Source organism: Rhincodon typus, chromosome 11, assembly GCF_021869965.1.
Source record: "Rhincodon typus isolate 14 chromosome 11, sRhiTyp1.1, whole genome shotgun sequence".
NCBI classification, from domain to species: domain Eukaryota; kingdom Metazoa; phylum Chordata; class Chondrichthyes; order Orectolobiformes; family Rhincodontidae; genus Rhincodon; species Rhincodon typus.
In genome coordinates, this window is record NC_063342.1 from 68,804,122 (window position 1) to 68,817,429 (window position 13,308).

General features: G+C 44.0%; 1 protein-coding gene across 1 annotated transcript; it reads right to left on the bottom strand.

The window, feature by feature from the left end:
- Positions 1-512: 512 nt before the first annotated feature.
- Positions 513-6,482, bottom strand: nudt15 (nudix (nucleoside diphosphate linked moiety X)-type motif 15). Its single transcript, XM_048602676.1, has 3 exons — positions 6,174-6,482; positions 4,649-4,845; positions 513-1,021 (listed from the first exon to the last, which is right to left on the bottom strand). Exons 1-3 carry the CDS (start codon positions 6,329-6,331, stop codon positions 864-866), a joined length of 513 nt encoding a protein of 170 aa, XP_048458633.1. The 5' UTR covers positions 6,332-6,482; the 3' UTR covers positions 513-863.
- Between the last annotated feature and the right edge of the window lie 6,826 nt (positions 6,483-13,308).

Consider the following 13,308-nt stretch of genomic DNA (forward strand, 5'->3'; position numbering starts at 1 on the left):
CTCGTCCCTGCCTCCCTAACCTGTTCTTCCTCCCACCTATCCCCTCCTCCCACCTCAAGCCGCACCTCCATCTCCTACCGACCAACCTCATCCCGCCCCCTTGACCTGTCCGTCCTCCCTGGACTGACCTATCCCCTTCCTAACTCCCTACCTACACTCACCTTTCCTGGCTCCATCCCCGCCTCTTCGACCTGTTTGTTTCCTCTCCACCTATCCTCTCCTCTATCCCTCTTCTATCCGCCTCCCACTCTCTCCCTATTTATTTCAAAACCCCCTTCCCCTCCCCCTTTTCTGATGAAGGGTCTAGGCCCGAAACGTCAGCCTCTCTGCTCCTATGATGCTGCTTGGCCTGCTGTGTTCATCCAGCCCTGCACCTTGTTGTCCCACTAAGTAGTAATCTTTTTCGGAATTTTTCTGGAGTCAAAGTCAAAGGAATAAATCAGATTGGCAAATACCTCCCCTTAATTCCCATTATTTCAAAAGAAGGTACCAGCAAACAACACAACACATTATACAAAGGATGCATTGGGAGTTTATAGAACATAAACCACAAACATGACATCAAATGTTACATAACTGAACATCACAGGTGAGGAATTTCAAATATAATGTATTTCCCCAAGCAATTTTTTTGGTATATATGTATCTAAAATAGAAATACATCTCAATAGTTTGGCATTTACTTAATTTCATTTTAATGTATAGCATTTAAATGTGGGAGATGCACATAAGGCCCAGTTCAGATTACTGACTTTAGTATATTTGTTAACAGGTCTTCATAATTAAAATCAATTAGTTTTACTGATCTTCCAATTCAAAACCATAATTTGTATTCTACATATCATGTAACCGATGTATTCGACTCATAGACGATGATGAGGATGATTACCATTTACTGATGGATTTCCAGCAGCATTTTTAAGTTTTTCTTCAAAAGGATGATAAATTTGTCTTACACGTGCTAAAGGACAAAATAGTTGGTCTGCTGGTGGTAAGTCTTCCCACTTGATCCACTCCCAACCTAGAATAAAGACAGGCTTATGTGAAACTTATGTTGTTAACAGGTACTTAATTGAATGGGAAAAACTTGCATGTCTTGATAAGAGGTGTTATTAAAGCCCAAGTTCAATGGTTTTCAGATTTGATGCTGAAACAGCTGAAAAAAATTCTTTATGTCTAAGAAGGAGCAGAAACCCTGAATGTTTCAGCTTCAAATTCAAACTACCTCAAACTCTACACCCATTTGTAGGATTCCAATTTGGCAAATGTGAGTAAATTAATGTCTATAGATTGAAAATTGCAAACATTGCTCCATTATTTAAGAGTTATCAAGTCTCCAGCGGAGAGGTGATTTAATTCCATTGCTCCAGTTGTTGGATGAGTGATTCTGAAGCCATCTTAATCCTAAAGAGCCTTTCAAGATAATCATTACTTGCTGTAACCAGTAATTGATAAGACATCTGCACAATACTGCATTTGCACTTGAACTGACTGAAGTTGCTGCTTCAAACAAAATCATATTACCACATCCTATTTCATCATGCTTTTTACTCCATAAAACTCCCATGTTGTGATGCAATGAAAACAAAACTAGAATAAAATTTAGGGCAATACGGCATTTAACTGATTATACATTCATCTTTGGAGTCAGTTTTGCAATGTGTTTATGCAGCTCATAAAACACTTGAAAAACTAATGTACCCATGCTTCCTAAACATTTTTCCACTGTGACCCCATCTTGGGACTTGAAAATTGTCCTGATTCCTTGGTGAGTGGTGGGGGTAGAGGAGAATACCAATGAGAGCAGGGAGACAGGAGTCAAGTATTGCAGAGGAGGTCAGGACCCCAAAGATTCAGCTTACGACTCAACCCCCCACTTTGAGAATACCCAGAATACATGCACATTGACAATCAATTGTGTTACCATCACTGAATTCCTCACTATCAACATCCTAGGGGTTATCATTGACCAGAAATTTAACTTGACTCACCATAGGAATATAGCGGCTACAACAGCAGGTCAGGCTAGGAATACTGTGGCGGGTAACTTCCCTTCTGATTCCCCAAAGCCTGTCCACAATCTACAAGGCAAAAGTCAAAAGTTCGATGGTAATAACTCCCCACTTGCCTGGATAGGTGCAGCTCCAACAATACTCAAAGGAAGTTGACACCATCCAGGATACAGCAAGCTGCTTGATTGGCTCCACCTCCACAAGCCTCAATTCCCTCCTACACCAATGCGCTCAGTACACCATCTGCAAGATGCACTACAGAAATTCACCAGAGACCCTCAGACAGCATTTTCCAAACCCATGAACAATGGCAGTAGATACGTGGGAATACCACCACATGCAAATTCCCCTCCAAGTCACTCACAATCCTGACTTGGAAATATATCACCATTCCTTCACTGTTGCTGGGTCAAAGGCCTGGAATTCCCTCCCTATGGATGTTGTGGGTCTACCTACAGCTCATGGACAGCAGCGGTTCAAGAAGACAGCTCACCACCATCTTCTGAAGAGCAAGTAGTGATGGGCAATAAATGATGACCCACTCACTGATACCTATGTCTCATAAGTGAATTTAAAAAAAACGTAGCATTCAACTGAACTCAAAGTTCCAGACAGATTCAAGTACAAATCAATGGGGGAAGAATCAACATAAATATATGTTTATATCAGTACCAAAGTGTTTATTACACATCAAAACATTTTCACAGTGTAATTTAAACTGCTTCTTTTGGTGAGTTGACAAATTAAGCTTTACTGCATTGGGTGATTAATGCAATGGGAGAAAATACTCCAGCAAAGTTTTCTGCTTGTTCTGTAGAAATATGTCAGTGACTCACAGTAATGTTATAAGTAACTTTAATACTGAAGCTAGAATTGCAGTAATGACTTGTTCTGGAGAATTACTTTTATCTTGAAGTCAGAAGTTAATACAACATATCATTATTCTTTGGCAGTCCCTCACGACAAAGAATGATTTCATTATAAAGCACGTCGCATTCTCTTTGATAGTAGGAACTGCAGATGCTGGAGAATCTGAGATAACAAGATGTAGAGCTGGATGAACACAGCAGGCCAAGCAGCATCAGAGGAGCAGGAAAGCTGACGTTTCGGGTCCAGACCCTTTTCCAGAAATGGGGAGGCGAAGAGGATTCTGAAATAAATAGGGAGAGAGGGGAAGGCGCATAGAAGATGGATAAAGGAGAAGATGGGTGGAGACGAGACAGACAGGTCAAAGAGGCGGGGGTGGAGACAGTAAAGGTGAGTGTAGGTGGGGAGTTAGGGGGGGATAGGTCAGTCCAGGGAGGACGGACAGGTCAAGGGGGTGCGATGAGGCTAGTAGGTAGGAGATGGGGGTGGGGCTTGACATGGGAGGAGGGAATAGGTGGGAGGAAGGACAGGTTAGGGAGGTGGAGACAAGCTGGGCTGGTTTTGGGATGCAGTCAGGGGAGGGGAGATTTTGAAGCTTGTGAAGTCCACGTTGATACCATTGGGCTGCAGGGTTCCCAAGCGAAGTGCTACACCTGTCCCTACACCTCACCCCCATCCCAGGCCCCAAGAAGACCTTCCACATCAAACAGATGTTCACCTGCACATCTGCTAATATGGTATACTGTATCCGCTGTTCCCGATATGGCCTCCTCTACATCGGGGAAACCAAGTGGAGGCTTGGGGACTGCTTTGTGGAACACCTACGCTCGGTGCGCAACAAACAACTGCACCTCCCAGTTGCGAACCATTTCAACTTCCCCTCCCACTCCTCAGACGACATGTCCTTCCTGGGCCTCCTGCAGTGCCACAACGATGCCACCCAAAGGTTGCAGGAACAGCACCTCATATTTTGCTTGGGAACCCTGCAGCCCAATGGTATCAGTGTGGACTTCACAAGCTTCAAAATCTCCCCTCCCGACCACATCCCAAAACCAGCCCAGCTTGTCTCTGCCTCCCTAACCTGTCCTTCCTCCCACCTATCCCCTCCTCCCACCTCAAGCCCCACCCCCATCTCCTACCTACTAGCCTCATCCCATCCCTATGACCTGTCCGTCCTCCCTGGACTGACCTATCCCCCCCAACTCCCCACCTACGCTCACCTTTACTGGCTCCACCCCCGCCTCTTTGACCTGTCTGTCTCCTCTCCACCCATCTTCTCCTTTATCCAGAGATAGTAGGAACTGCAGATGCTGGAGAATCTGAGATAATAAGGTGTAGAGCTGAATGAACACAGCAGGCCAAGCAGCATCAGAGGAGCAGGAAAGCTGACGTTTTGGGTCGAGACCCTTCAGAAGGTTTTCTGAAGAAGGGTCTAGACCCAAAACATCAGCTTTCCTGCTTCTCTGATGCTGCTTCACCTTTATCCATCTTCTATCTGCCTCCCCCTCTCTCCCTATTTATTTCAGAATTCCCTTCCCCTCCCCCATTTCTGAAGGGTCTAGACCCAAAACGTCAGCTTTCCTGCTCCTCTGATGCTGCTTGGCCTGCTGTGTTCATCCAGCTCTACATCTTGTTATCTCGCATTCTCTTTGATATTGTTTATGAATAAAAGATGCTGAGAGGAGATAAGATGGTCCTAGGCTGTGAATGGATTTACAATCTTGCTCTAGTTACTTGTAAAAAATCAGAATTTAATGTTATAAATTTACCTTCATTCTTCTGAGGTTCTAGGTTCTTTGGCTCTGAATCATAATCCATATTGACTTCTCCTTGCATGAAAATTGTGACGTAGTGATAATTTTCTTCTAACTTGATACTATTTACAACTGCAGCAAAGCCCACATTCTTCATGTGAAGCCCTGTCTCTTCCAGAACTTCCCGCTTAGCACAGTCTTCCCAGCTTTCTCTATTTAAAAATAAAGTTTTTAAAAAGTCATGTCGACGACACAAGTCCTCAAACACTTCAAACCTATAAATGGTGTCTAAAAACAAGTGCTAGTGTGGTGTAAACAAAGAGGGCCCAGGAATAATTTCAAATTTTCATGTACATTGAAAGATTTGCTGCATAGATGGAGTCTATTCAGCCCACTGTTTCCATGCTTGTTAATTTTCTTCTGATCAAACTGCACTATAAACTGTACTCTTGTTTCCCCTCCTGCCCCTGTAAGTCAAGGAAAATATCATAAATAAAACTGAAAGATATAGCATGTTGGTGTTCTAATATTTGCATCAATGACAAAATCAATTAGGGATGGGCAATAAATGCTGCCTGGCCAGCGACGCCCACATCCCATGAATGAATAAATAAAAAAAGCAAAATACAGTGGATGCTGGAGGTTTGAAATAAAGACAAAGTGCTGCAGAAGTCCATTGGCAACATTTGTGAAAAGAGAAACAGTAAATAGCTCAAGTCCCACATGACTCTTCTTCACAAGCACTGAGCTTCCCCAACCCTTAAGTTTATTTGCATCTATGATACTCAATTGGTATTTTCCTGCTTAAGAAACGTACTGAGACTACTTCACATCAGCTCCAAGGTCATTCTTGAGCTGACTGCCGAGTATATGGTGCCTTAATTAGGCAATGAATTCTAGCTCCTTTGCCCCTCCGTTCTTCAATTATTCATTGCTAATGACAAAAAAATGTATGAATGGAAAAATCATTGTGATGCACCACATCAGTATACAAAGACTGTAAACTCCCTCAATTCTGTAATCCCAAGTGTAAACAGTAAAAGGATAATCAAAAGGAAGGGCGATCCTAGAATGAGACCTCTTGTGGCACTAAGTGAATATTTTGCACCTATCATCACCAGAACAGGATGCAGTAAAGCCGTAGTTGTAGTTATAAAGATAGAATAAAAATAGAGGCGGTAAGCACAAGGTTGACAATACTCAATACCATTGCAAATGGGGGGCATTTTCGGGCTCCGAGGGATGCAGGGGTGGAAACTGAGGAGGCTTTGAACACAGTCTTCCTTGGAAGTAGGGTTGCTGCTAGAGAAGATTATCAAACCGTTGAGACGAATCATCAGAGTTTAATGACTGATTCCAACGACTAATATACATCGCATTTTGAATGCAACCTAAGTCAGCATACAATAATTTGTTAATCATTTCTGAAAAGGAAACTAATTAAGATACGAGAAAGAAGGTAAACTCTGCATCACACAGAGCAGATCCCCGCACTTGCTACAAAGTGATCATCATTAATCTGGCAGAGAGGAGACTGTACCCGAACTCCAGGTGGCCCCCGGGCAGCTGGAAAGTACCTGCTCCGATTGAGCCTTTCCTTTTCCCAAGAAGAACACAGCCCGGCTGCTCCCGGCAGGTCACCACAACACCTACTCCTACGGCCGGCCGCCGGACCGGAGGACATTCAGAGTTGGCCATGTGAACGAAGAGCAGGACAGCAAACAGCACCGACCGTTAACTAACTGACAGCTGCTGCTCCGGGGTCCGTGCGGCGCGCCTGCGCAGACCCGGACAGGGCCAGCCAGCGATGGATCGTGCGCATGCGCGGCCGCCGGAGGCGCCGTGTTTGGAAACGCGTGAGACTCAGCCTCACTCACGCGAATCGACCGTTCGGCTCACCCAGCCCTTTTCTAGCTATTCAATCCAATCACTGATCTCCAAACCTTCTTGAACACAACAACAAAAACAAAGTTGCTGGAAAAGTCCAGCAGATCTGGCAGCATCTGTGAAGGAAAAAACAGAGTTAACGTCTCGGGTCCGTTGGGAAATTGTCAAAACGGGGTCATCATCAGGCCTGTAACCGAACCTTACAGCGACCGGAAACATCCACTCCTATCCGACCTAAAGTGGCCTGCTTTGGCATGTTTTTTTCATTCATTCTTTGAGTATGGGCGTCGCTGCCTAGGCAGCATTTATTGCCCATCCATAATTGCCCAGAGGGCAGTTAAGAATCAACCATATTGCTGTGGGTCTGGAGTCACATGTAGACCAGACCAAGTAAGGATGGCAGTTTCCTTCCCTAAAGGATATTCGTGAACCAGATGGGTTTTTCTGACAATCAGCAATGGATTCATGGTGATCACTGAATCATGTCTGGCATCACTATCCCTGGATATGTCCTGTCTCACTGGCAGGACAGACCCAGCAAAGGGGGGCAGCACAGTGGTATACAGTCGGGAGGGAGTTGCTCTAGGAGTCCTCAACATTGACTCTGGACCCCAATAAGTTTCATGGCTTCAAGTTAAACATGGGCAAGGAAACCTCCTGCTGATTACCACATACTGTCCTTTCTCAGCTGATGAATCAGTACTCCTCAATGTTGAAAAACACTTAGAGGAAGCGCTGAGGCTCCAGAACTTGCCGCTCCCCTAGCCAAGCTGTTCCAGTATAGTTACAACACTGGTATCTACCCGACAATGTGGAAAATTGCCCAAGTATGTCCTGTACACAAAAAGCAGGACAAATCCAACCCGGCCAGCTACTGCCCCATCAGTCTACTCTCATCAGTAAAGTGATGGAAGTTGTCATCAACAGTGCTATCAAGCAGCACCTACTCAGAAATAACCTGCTCAGTGACGCCCAGTTTGGGTTCCACCAGGGCCACTCAGTTCCTGATCTCATTATAACCTTGGTTCAAACATGGACAAAAGAGCTGAATTCCAGAGGTGAGGTGAGAGTGACAGCCCTTGATATCAAGGCTGCACTCGATTGAGTGTGGCAAAAAGGAGCCCTGGCAAAACTGGAATCAATGGGTATCAGATGGTTGGAGCATACCTGACACATAGGAAGATGTTCGTGTTTGTAGGAGGTCAATCATCTCAGCTCCAGACATCTCTGCAGAAGTTCCTCAGGGTAGTGTCCTAGGCCCAACCATCTTCAGCTGATGGACCTTCCCTCCATCATAAGGTCAGAATTGGGGATGTTCGCTGATGATTGCACAATGTTCAGCAGCATTCGCGACTCCTCAGATACCAAAGCAGTTCATGTTCACATGCAACAAGATCTTGACAATATCCAGGCTTGGGCTGACAGGTGGCAAGTGACATTCACGCCACACAAATTCCTGGCTATGCCCATCACCAAGAAGAGACTATCTAACCACTGCCCCTTGACATCCAATGGTGTTACCATCACTGAATCCCCCACTATCAACATCCTGGGGGTTACCATTGACCAGAAACTCAATTGGACTCACCACATTAACAGAGTGGCTACAATAGCAGGCCAGAAGCTGGGAATACTGCGGCAAGTAACTCACCTCCTAACTCCTCAAAGCCTGACCACCATCTACAAGCCACAAGTCAAGAGTGTGATGGAGTACTCCCCACTTGCCTGGATGAGTGCAGCCCCAACAACACTCACCATCCAGGACAAAGCAGCCCGCTTGATTGGCACTACATCTACAAGCATTCACTCCGTCCACCACCGACACTCAGTCGCAGCAGTGTGTACTATCTACAACATGCACTGCAGAAATTCACCAAAGATCCCCAGACAGCACCTTCCAAACCCACGACCACTTCCATATGGAAGTACAAGGGCAGCAGATGTATGGGAACACCATCACCTCCAAGTTCCTCTCCAAGTCACTCACCATCCTGATTTGGAAATATATTGCCGTTCCTTCACTGTTGCTGGGTCAAAAACCTGGAATTCCCACCCTAATAGCATTGTGGGTCAACCCACAGCAGGAGGACTGCAGTGGTTCAAGCAGGCAGCTCACTACCACCTTCTCAAGGGCAACTAGGGATGGGCCAGAAATGCTGGCTAGCCAGCGACGCCCACATCCCACAAATGAATAATAAAAAAAAACACGTTATTTGGGAAGCTTGATTTGTTCAATCCTGCCATCAAAGACTGGGCCCAGTACGCGGAAAGAATGAGTTGTTTTCTCAGGGCATGTGACATTGGGGCTGGTGAAAAGCAACCAGTAATTCTCCTGGCAGCTTATGGACCCGCAGCTTTTTGGTTATTTCAAGCCTAACTTTCTGAGGCATCAGATACTAAAACCTTTCAAAAGTTGATTGATTTAGTTAAGGAATATTATGACCCCAAGCCTCTTCTAATTCTGTGACGCTATCGGTTTTACTCGGCAATTGGAGAACCAGGGGAAATCCGTATCGGGATTTTTGACTAGGTTAATATGACTGTCAGAAGCATGTGACTTTGGTTTAACCTTTAATGAGATGCTGAGAGACTGATATAAGGGATCAATGATGTAAACAAGTAAACCACCGCACTACAACTGGCTTTATCATTGGAAAATGTGGTAAGTGGAGCATACAAGTTGCAGGGCATTTGATGGAAGTGGACACCCTCACCAGGCCGACTGAGCTTGGGGAACACCACTTGAGTGAAGACAATTGCATAGCCTCACTCAGGGCATATACTGAACAGAGGGACTCTAGATCAGCGCACAGCAAAACCCCAAAACAAAGTCAAGCCTCAGCCAAATAGTTAAAATTTTTTCAGGATCTGGGTCAGCAAGCCATTACAGTTGCTGCCAGTATGCAGACTCAAGTCAGCAAAAGAGTCCCACGAGACCTTAATTGAGTAAGAGAACTCATAGGCTGGTATCTAGGAGACTGCACACCATGGAAAGTCCACCTTCATCTGCTTTGGAACAGTTAAATTGCTCAGCAATGTTCAAATCAGAAGCAATCAAAATAAAAGTCTAGTAAAATGGTCACCTGGTCCTAATGGAGGTTGATACTGGTGCGGCCATTTTAGTGATCGCAAACCCAGTCTTTACCAAAATTTGATCTGGACTCCAACCCTCAAACTTGCACAAGATCTTGGCTAGACTGAGAAGCTACAACAGGGAACCTTCACAGATTAAGTGTACAACTTCAGTTCCTGTCTCTTATGAGAAGCAGCTGGTTCAGTTAACACTGACTGTAGTAAAAGGCTTGGGCCCAGGCTTGATGGGAGCCAAAATTGTCTGAGTAAGATTTACCTAGACTAACACAACATTTTTTGGTTAGAAAATGGCTGCCTGAGTGAAGACCTAATTAAATACCCAGAAGATTTTCAGGAAGGTCTGGGGACTATTAAAAGAGACAAGGCCACCTTGCATGATGACCAGGAAGCAATTCCACAATTCTGCAAGACTTACCCAGTGCCATTTGCCTTACTTGCAAAGGTAAAGGCAGAAATCAGAAAGCAAAGGAAACGCCAAAACAGTACAATTTGCGGAATAGTCAGCATGAGTCATACTGATTGTGAAACCCAATGGGTCAGTTCACCTTTGTGGGAATTTTAAACAAATGGTAAACCGCTTTTCACAGCAGGATCCCTTGCATAGAGGATTTATATGCAAAGTTGGTAGGGAGCTGTCCTTCATAAAGCTAGACATGAGCCATGCATATGTGCAATTGCAGTTAGATGGGGATTCCCAGAACTATGTTACAATTAATACCCATAAGATTTTGTATCAATATACGAGACTGCAATTTGGGATATCGTCAGCCTGTGCAATTTTTCAGCTGACAATGTAGAACATTTTACAAGGTCTACCCCAGATTGCCATTTATCTTGATTATGTGCTAATCACAGGGAGGAGCAATGAGATGCACTTAAGAGAACATGGACATAGTCCTTTGACATTTCTCCCCAGGTGGACATATGCCTTCAAAGGGAAAGAAATGTGTTCCAGGTACCCCAGCATGGGTTACACCCGTTGGAAAATAAAGTGAGGTCGATCAAAGGTGCCTGCCACCCACGTCAGTACCGGAGCTTAGGCCTTTCCTTGGGGTGGTGAACAGCTATTTTAGCCACGTCAATAGATTCATCAAATTGTTATGAGAAGCATCCACAGTCCTCTAGGTCCTGCTGTATTGCTGAAAGACGTCTTTGGTTAAAGATTCCACTCGTCTTTCTACTGCGGAAGCATCAAATGATATCCTGTGGCTTGTCATCATTATTTCTTCTTTGTTCTTAAAATATTTGAATAAAGATTCAGAAGCCACATACATTGCTTCTACAATTACTTCACCATCAGTAAATGATCAGGGTGTAATCAATCAATGTTTCAGGTGTAATTCAATGTGTTACTATGCTATTAATTGTCCCAAACATGAAAATAAAGTATTCAAAACCAAAAATGAAATTAAGGATTTAGAGGAAGAAGATGGACATAGAGATCAAAGAGGAGGCATTGCATTTGTCAGAAGAAGATTCAGCCCAGTGACAAATATATTGTTGGCCATCTTTCAATTGTGCAGTTTTGGACAGTGGATGCATACCTACTGTCAATGGAATAACTGGCTAAAATACAATGTAGACTGTCTGAGTAAAGAAGATTAGGACAAAGTAAAGGAATTTTAGAGTTCCACCACTTTCGGATTTGGATATGATAATACACTAACCATTTTGAAAAGATTGGTTATTCCTTGTAAAATAGGTAGAATCATTTTTAGCACAGATGAAGTGTCCTATGAAACACCCATTATTAATTAGATCATCAATGAAGAAAGTACGAACAAAACCGGATACGGAAAACACCTGTTGTATTTAGAAAATCTGTGAATCTGAAGTTTACATATTTGGGTCACTGGTATGTTCCTTTAATGGAACATAACATTTCCACTAAAGAAATTGCAGAAAGCTGCATCCAAAAGGGGCATGGGAATACTTGTTCCATAAAACACTGAAAGCTAGCATACAGGTGCAGTAGGTAATCAAGAAGACTAATGGAATGTTGGACCTTATTTCAAGGGGGTTGGAGTCTAAGGGCAGGGAAGTCTTACTGCAACTGGGTAGTTTCTTGAAGGAGTTATAGAAAATAGTAAGGAGCCAGGTACCTCTCATAATCAAATGTTGCACAGCTATGAGGATCGAACTGTCACAATTAACAGCTTGTCTGACAATGGACAGATCTGTTCTGATGGTCAATATGAGGCCATTTGTCTCAAAGGACAACTGCTAAAAGTGGGTCCCTAAGTCAAATATTGACATTTCTCCAATGTGACTATTATTCATTGAACAGAGAAGGCCACTGGAAAATATAATAGCTAGATTATACACGATGAAGATCAGGAAGTATGGCCCATGAATTGGGAACATGAAGTACAAAGATGGAAGGGAAGAAAATGCAGTGTACGGTCAAACAGTGGGTCTAGGAGTGGACATGCCCCTAGAAAGTGATCATGAATGGTTGAAAGTAAGTCCTATTAAAAGGAGGGGAGATCAAACTGCAGCATTCCAGAAAGAGGTAGAAGATAGGACAGAGTGCTTAGTTTAACAAGAACAAGGAAAATAATATAAACCAGGAATACCAACAGGAACAGAAGCCCATGTGATAGGTGTAGTGATTTTAACGATGTCAGCCAGGTGAACCTCATAGAGTACGAGTTCCCTGATTGGGGCTGTTAATATCAGACTGTGGATGCAAAAAATCCAGTCCTGGCAAAACTAAAACAGCTGGTGTGACAGGAGAAACCAAAAAGCCATCACAACCAAAACTGAAACCTTTCTGGACCCAACAAGACCATCACCGTAGAGGATGGTGTTTTATTATGGGGAATAAGAGCGATTATCCCGGACAAAAGTTGCCGCCAGATTCTGGCTGAACTCCACTAGATTCATCCAGGGCTGTCCAAAATGAAGATGTTGGTGAGAAGTTATGTCTGGTGGCCAGGATTGGATACAGACATAGCCTCCCTGGTGGGGCAATGCCCAGCGTGCCAAGAAGGATAAAATGTACTGCCAGCAGCTCCCCCATTCATGGGAATGCTCGGTAAACCCTGGACTCGGTTACACATCAACTATGCAAGGCATTTCATGGGCCCAATGTTCTTAGTCATTGTGGATGCCCACTCAAAGTTGCTGGACATAAAGTTTATTTGTCAAACACGGGGACAACGATTGTAAAACTGTGCGCATGTTTTGCAATACAAGGACTCCCAGAAGTGTTAATCACAGATTACGAGCCATCATTTACCATCAGGGAATTTGATTATTTCCTAAAGCCAAATTGTTCAGGAAGGATTTACAAGGATGTTGCCAGGGTTGGAGGGTTTAAGCTATAGGGAGAGGCTGAATAGGCTGGGGCTATTTTCTCTGGAGCGTCAAAGGCTGAGGGGTGACCTTATAGAAGTTTATAAAATCATAAGGGGCATGGATAGGGTAAATAGACAAGGTCTTTTCCCCAGGGTGGGGGAAGTCAAAAACTAGAGGACGTAGCTTTATGGTGAGAGGAGAAAGATTTAAAAGGCACCTAATGGGCAACTTTTTTATGCAGGAGGGTGGTACGTGTATAGGATAAGTTGCCAGAGGAAGTGGTGGAGGCTGGTACAATTACAACATTTAAAAGGCATCTGGATGGGTATATGAATAGGAAGTGTTTAGAGGGATATGGACCAAATGTGGCAAATGGGACCAGATTTATCTAGGGT

Excerpts from the sequence above, each read along its gene's own strand:
- nudt15 (XM_048602676.1), bottom strand. The coding sequence starts at position 6,331 with ATGGCCAACTCTGAATGTCCTCCGGTCCGGCGGCCGGCCGTAGGAGTA. Across the intron at positions 4,846-6,173 it reads GGGGGCCACCTGGAGTTCGG|AGAAAGCTGGGAAGACTGTG; the intron begins GTACAGTCTCCT and ends ATTTTTAAATAG. Across the intron at positions 1,022-4,648 it reads AGAACCTCAGAAGAATGAAG|GTTGGGAGTGGATCAAGTGG; the intron begins GTAAATTTATAA and ends TCTTTATTCTAG.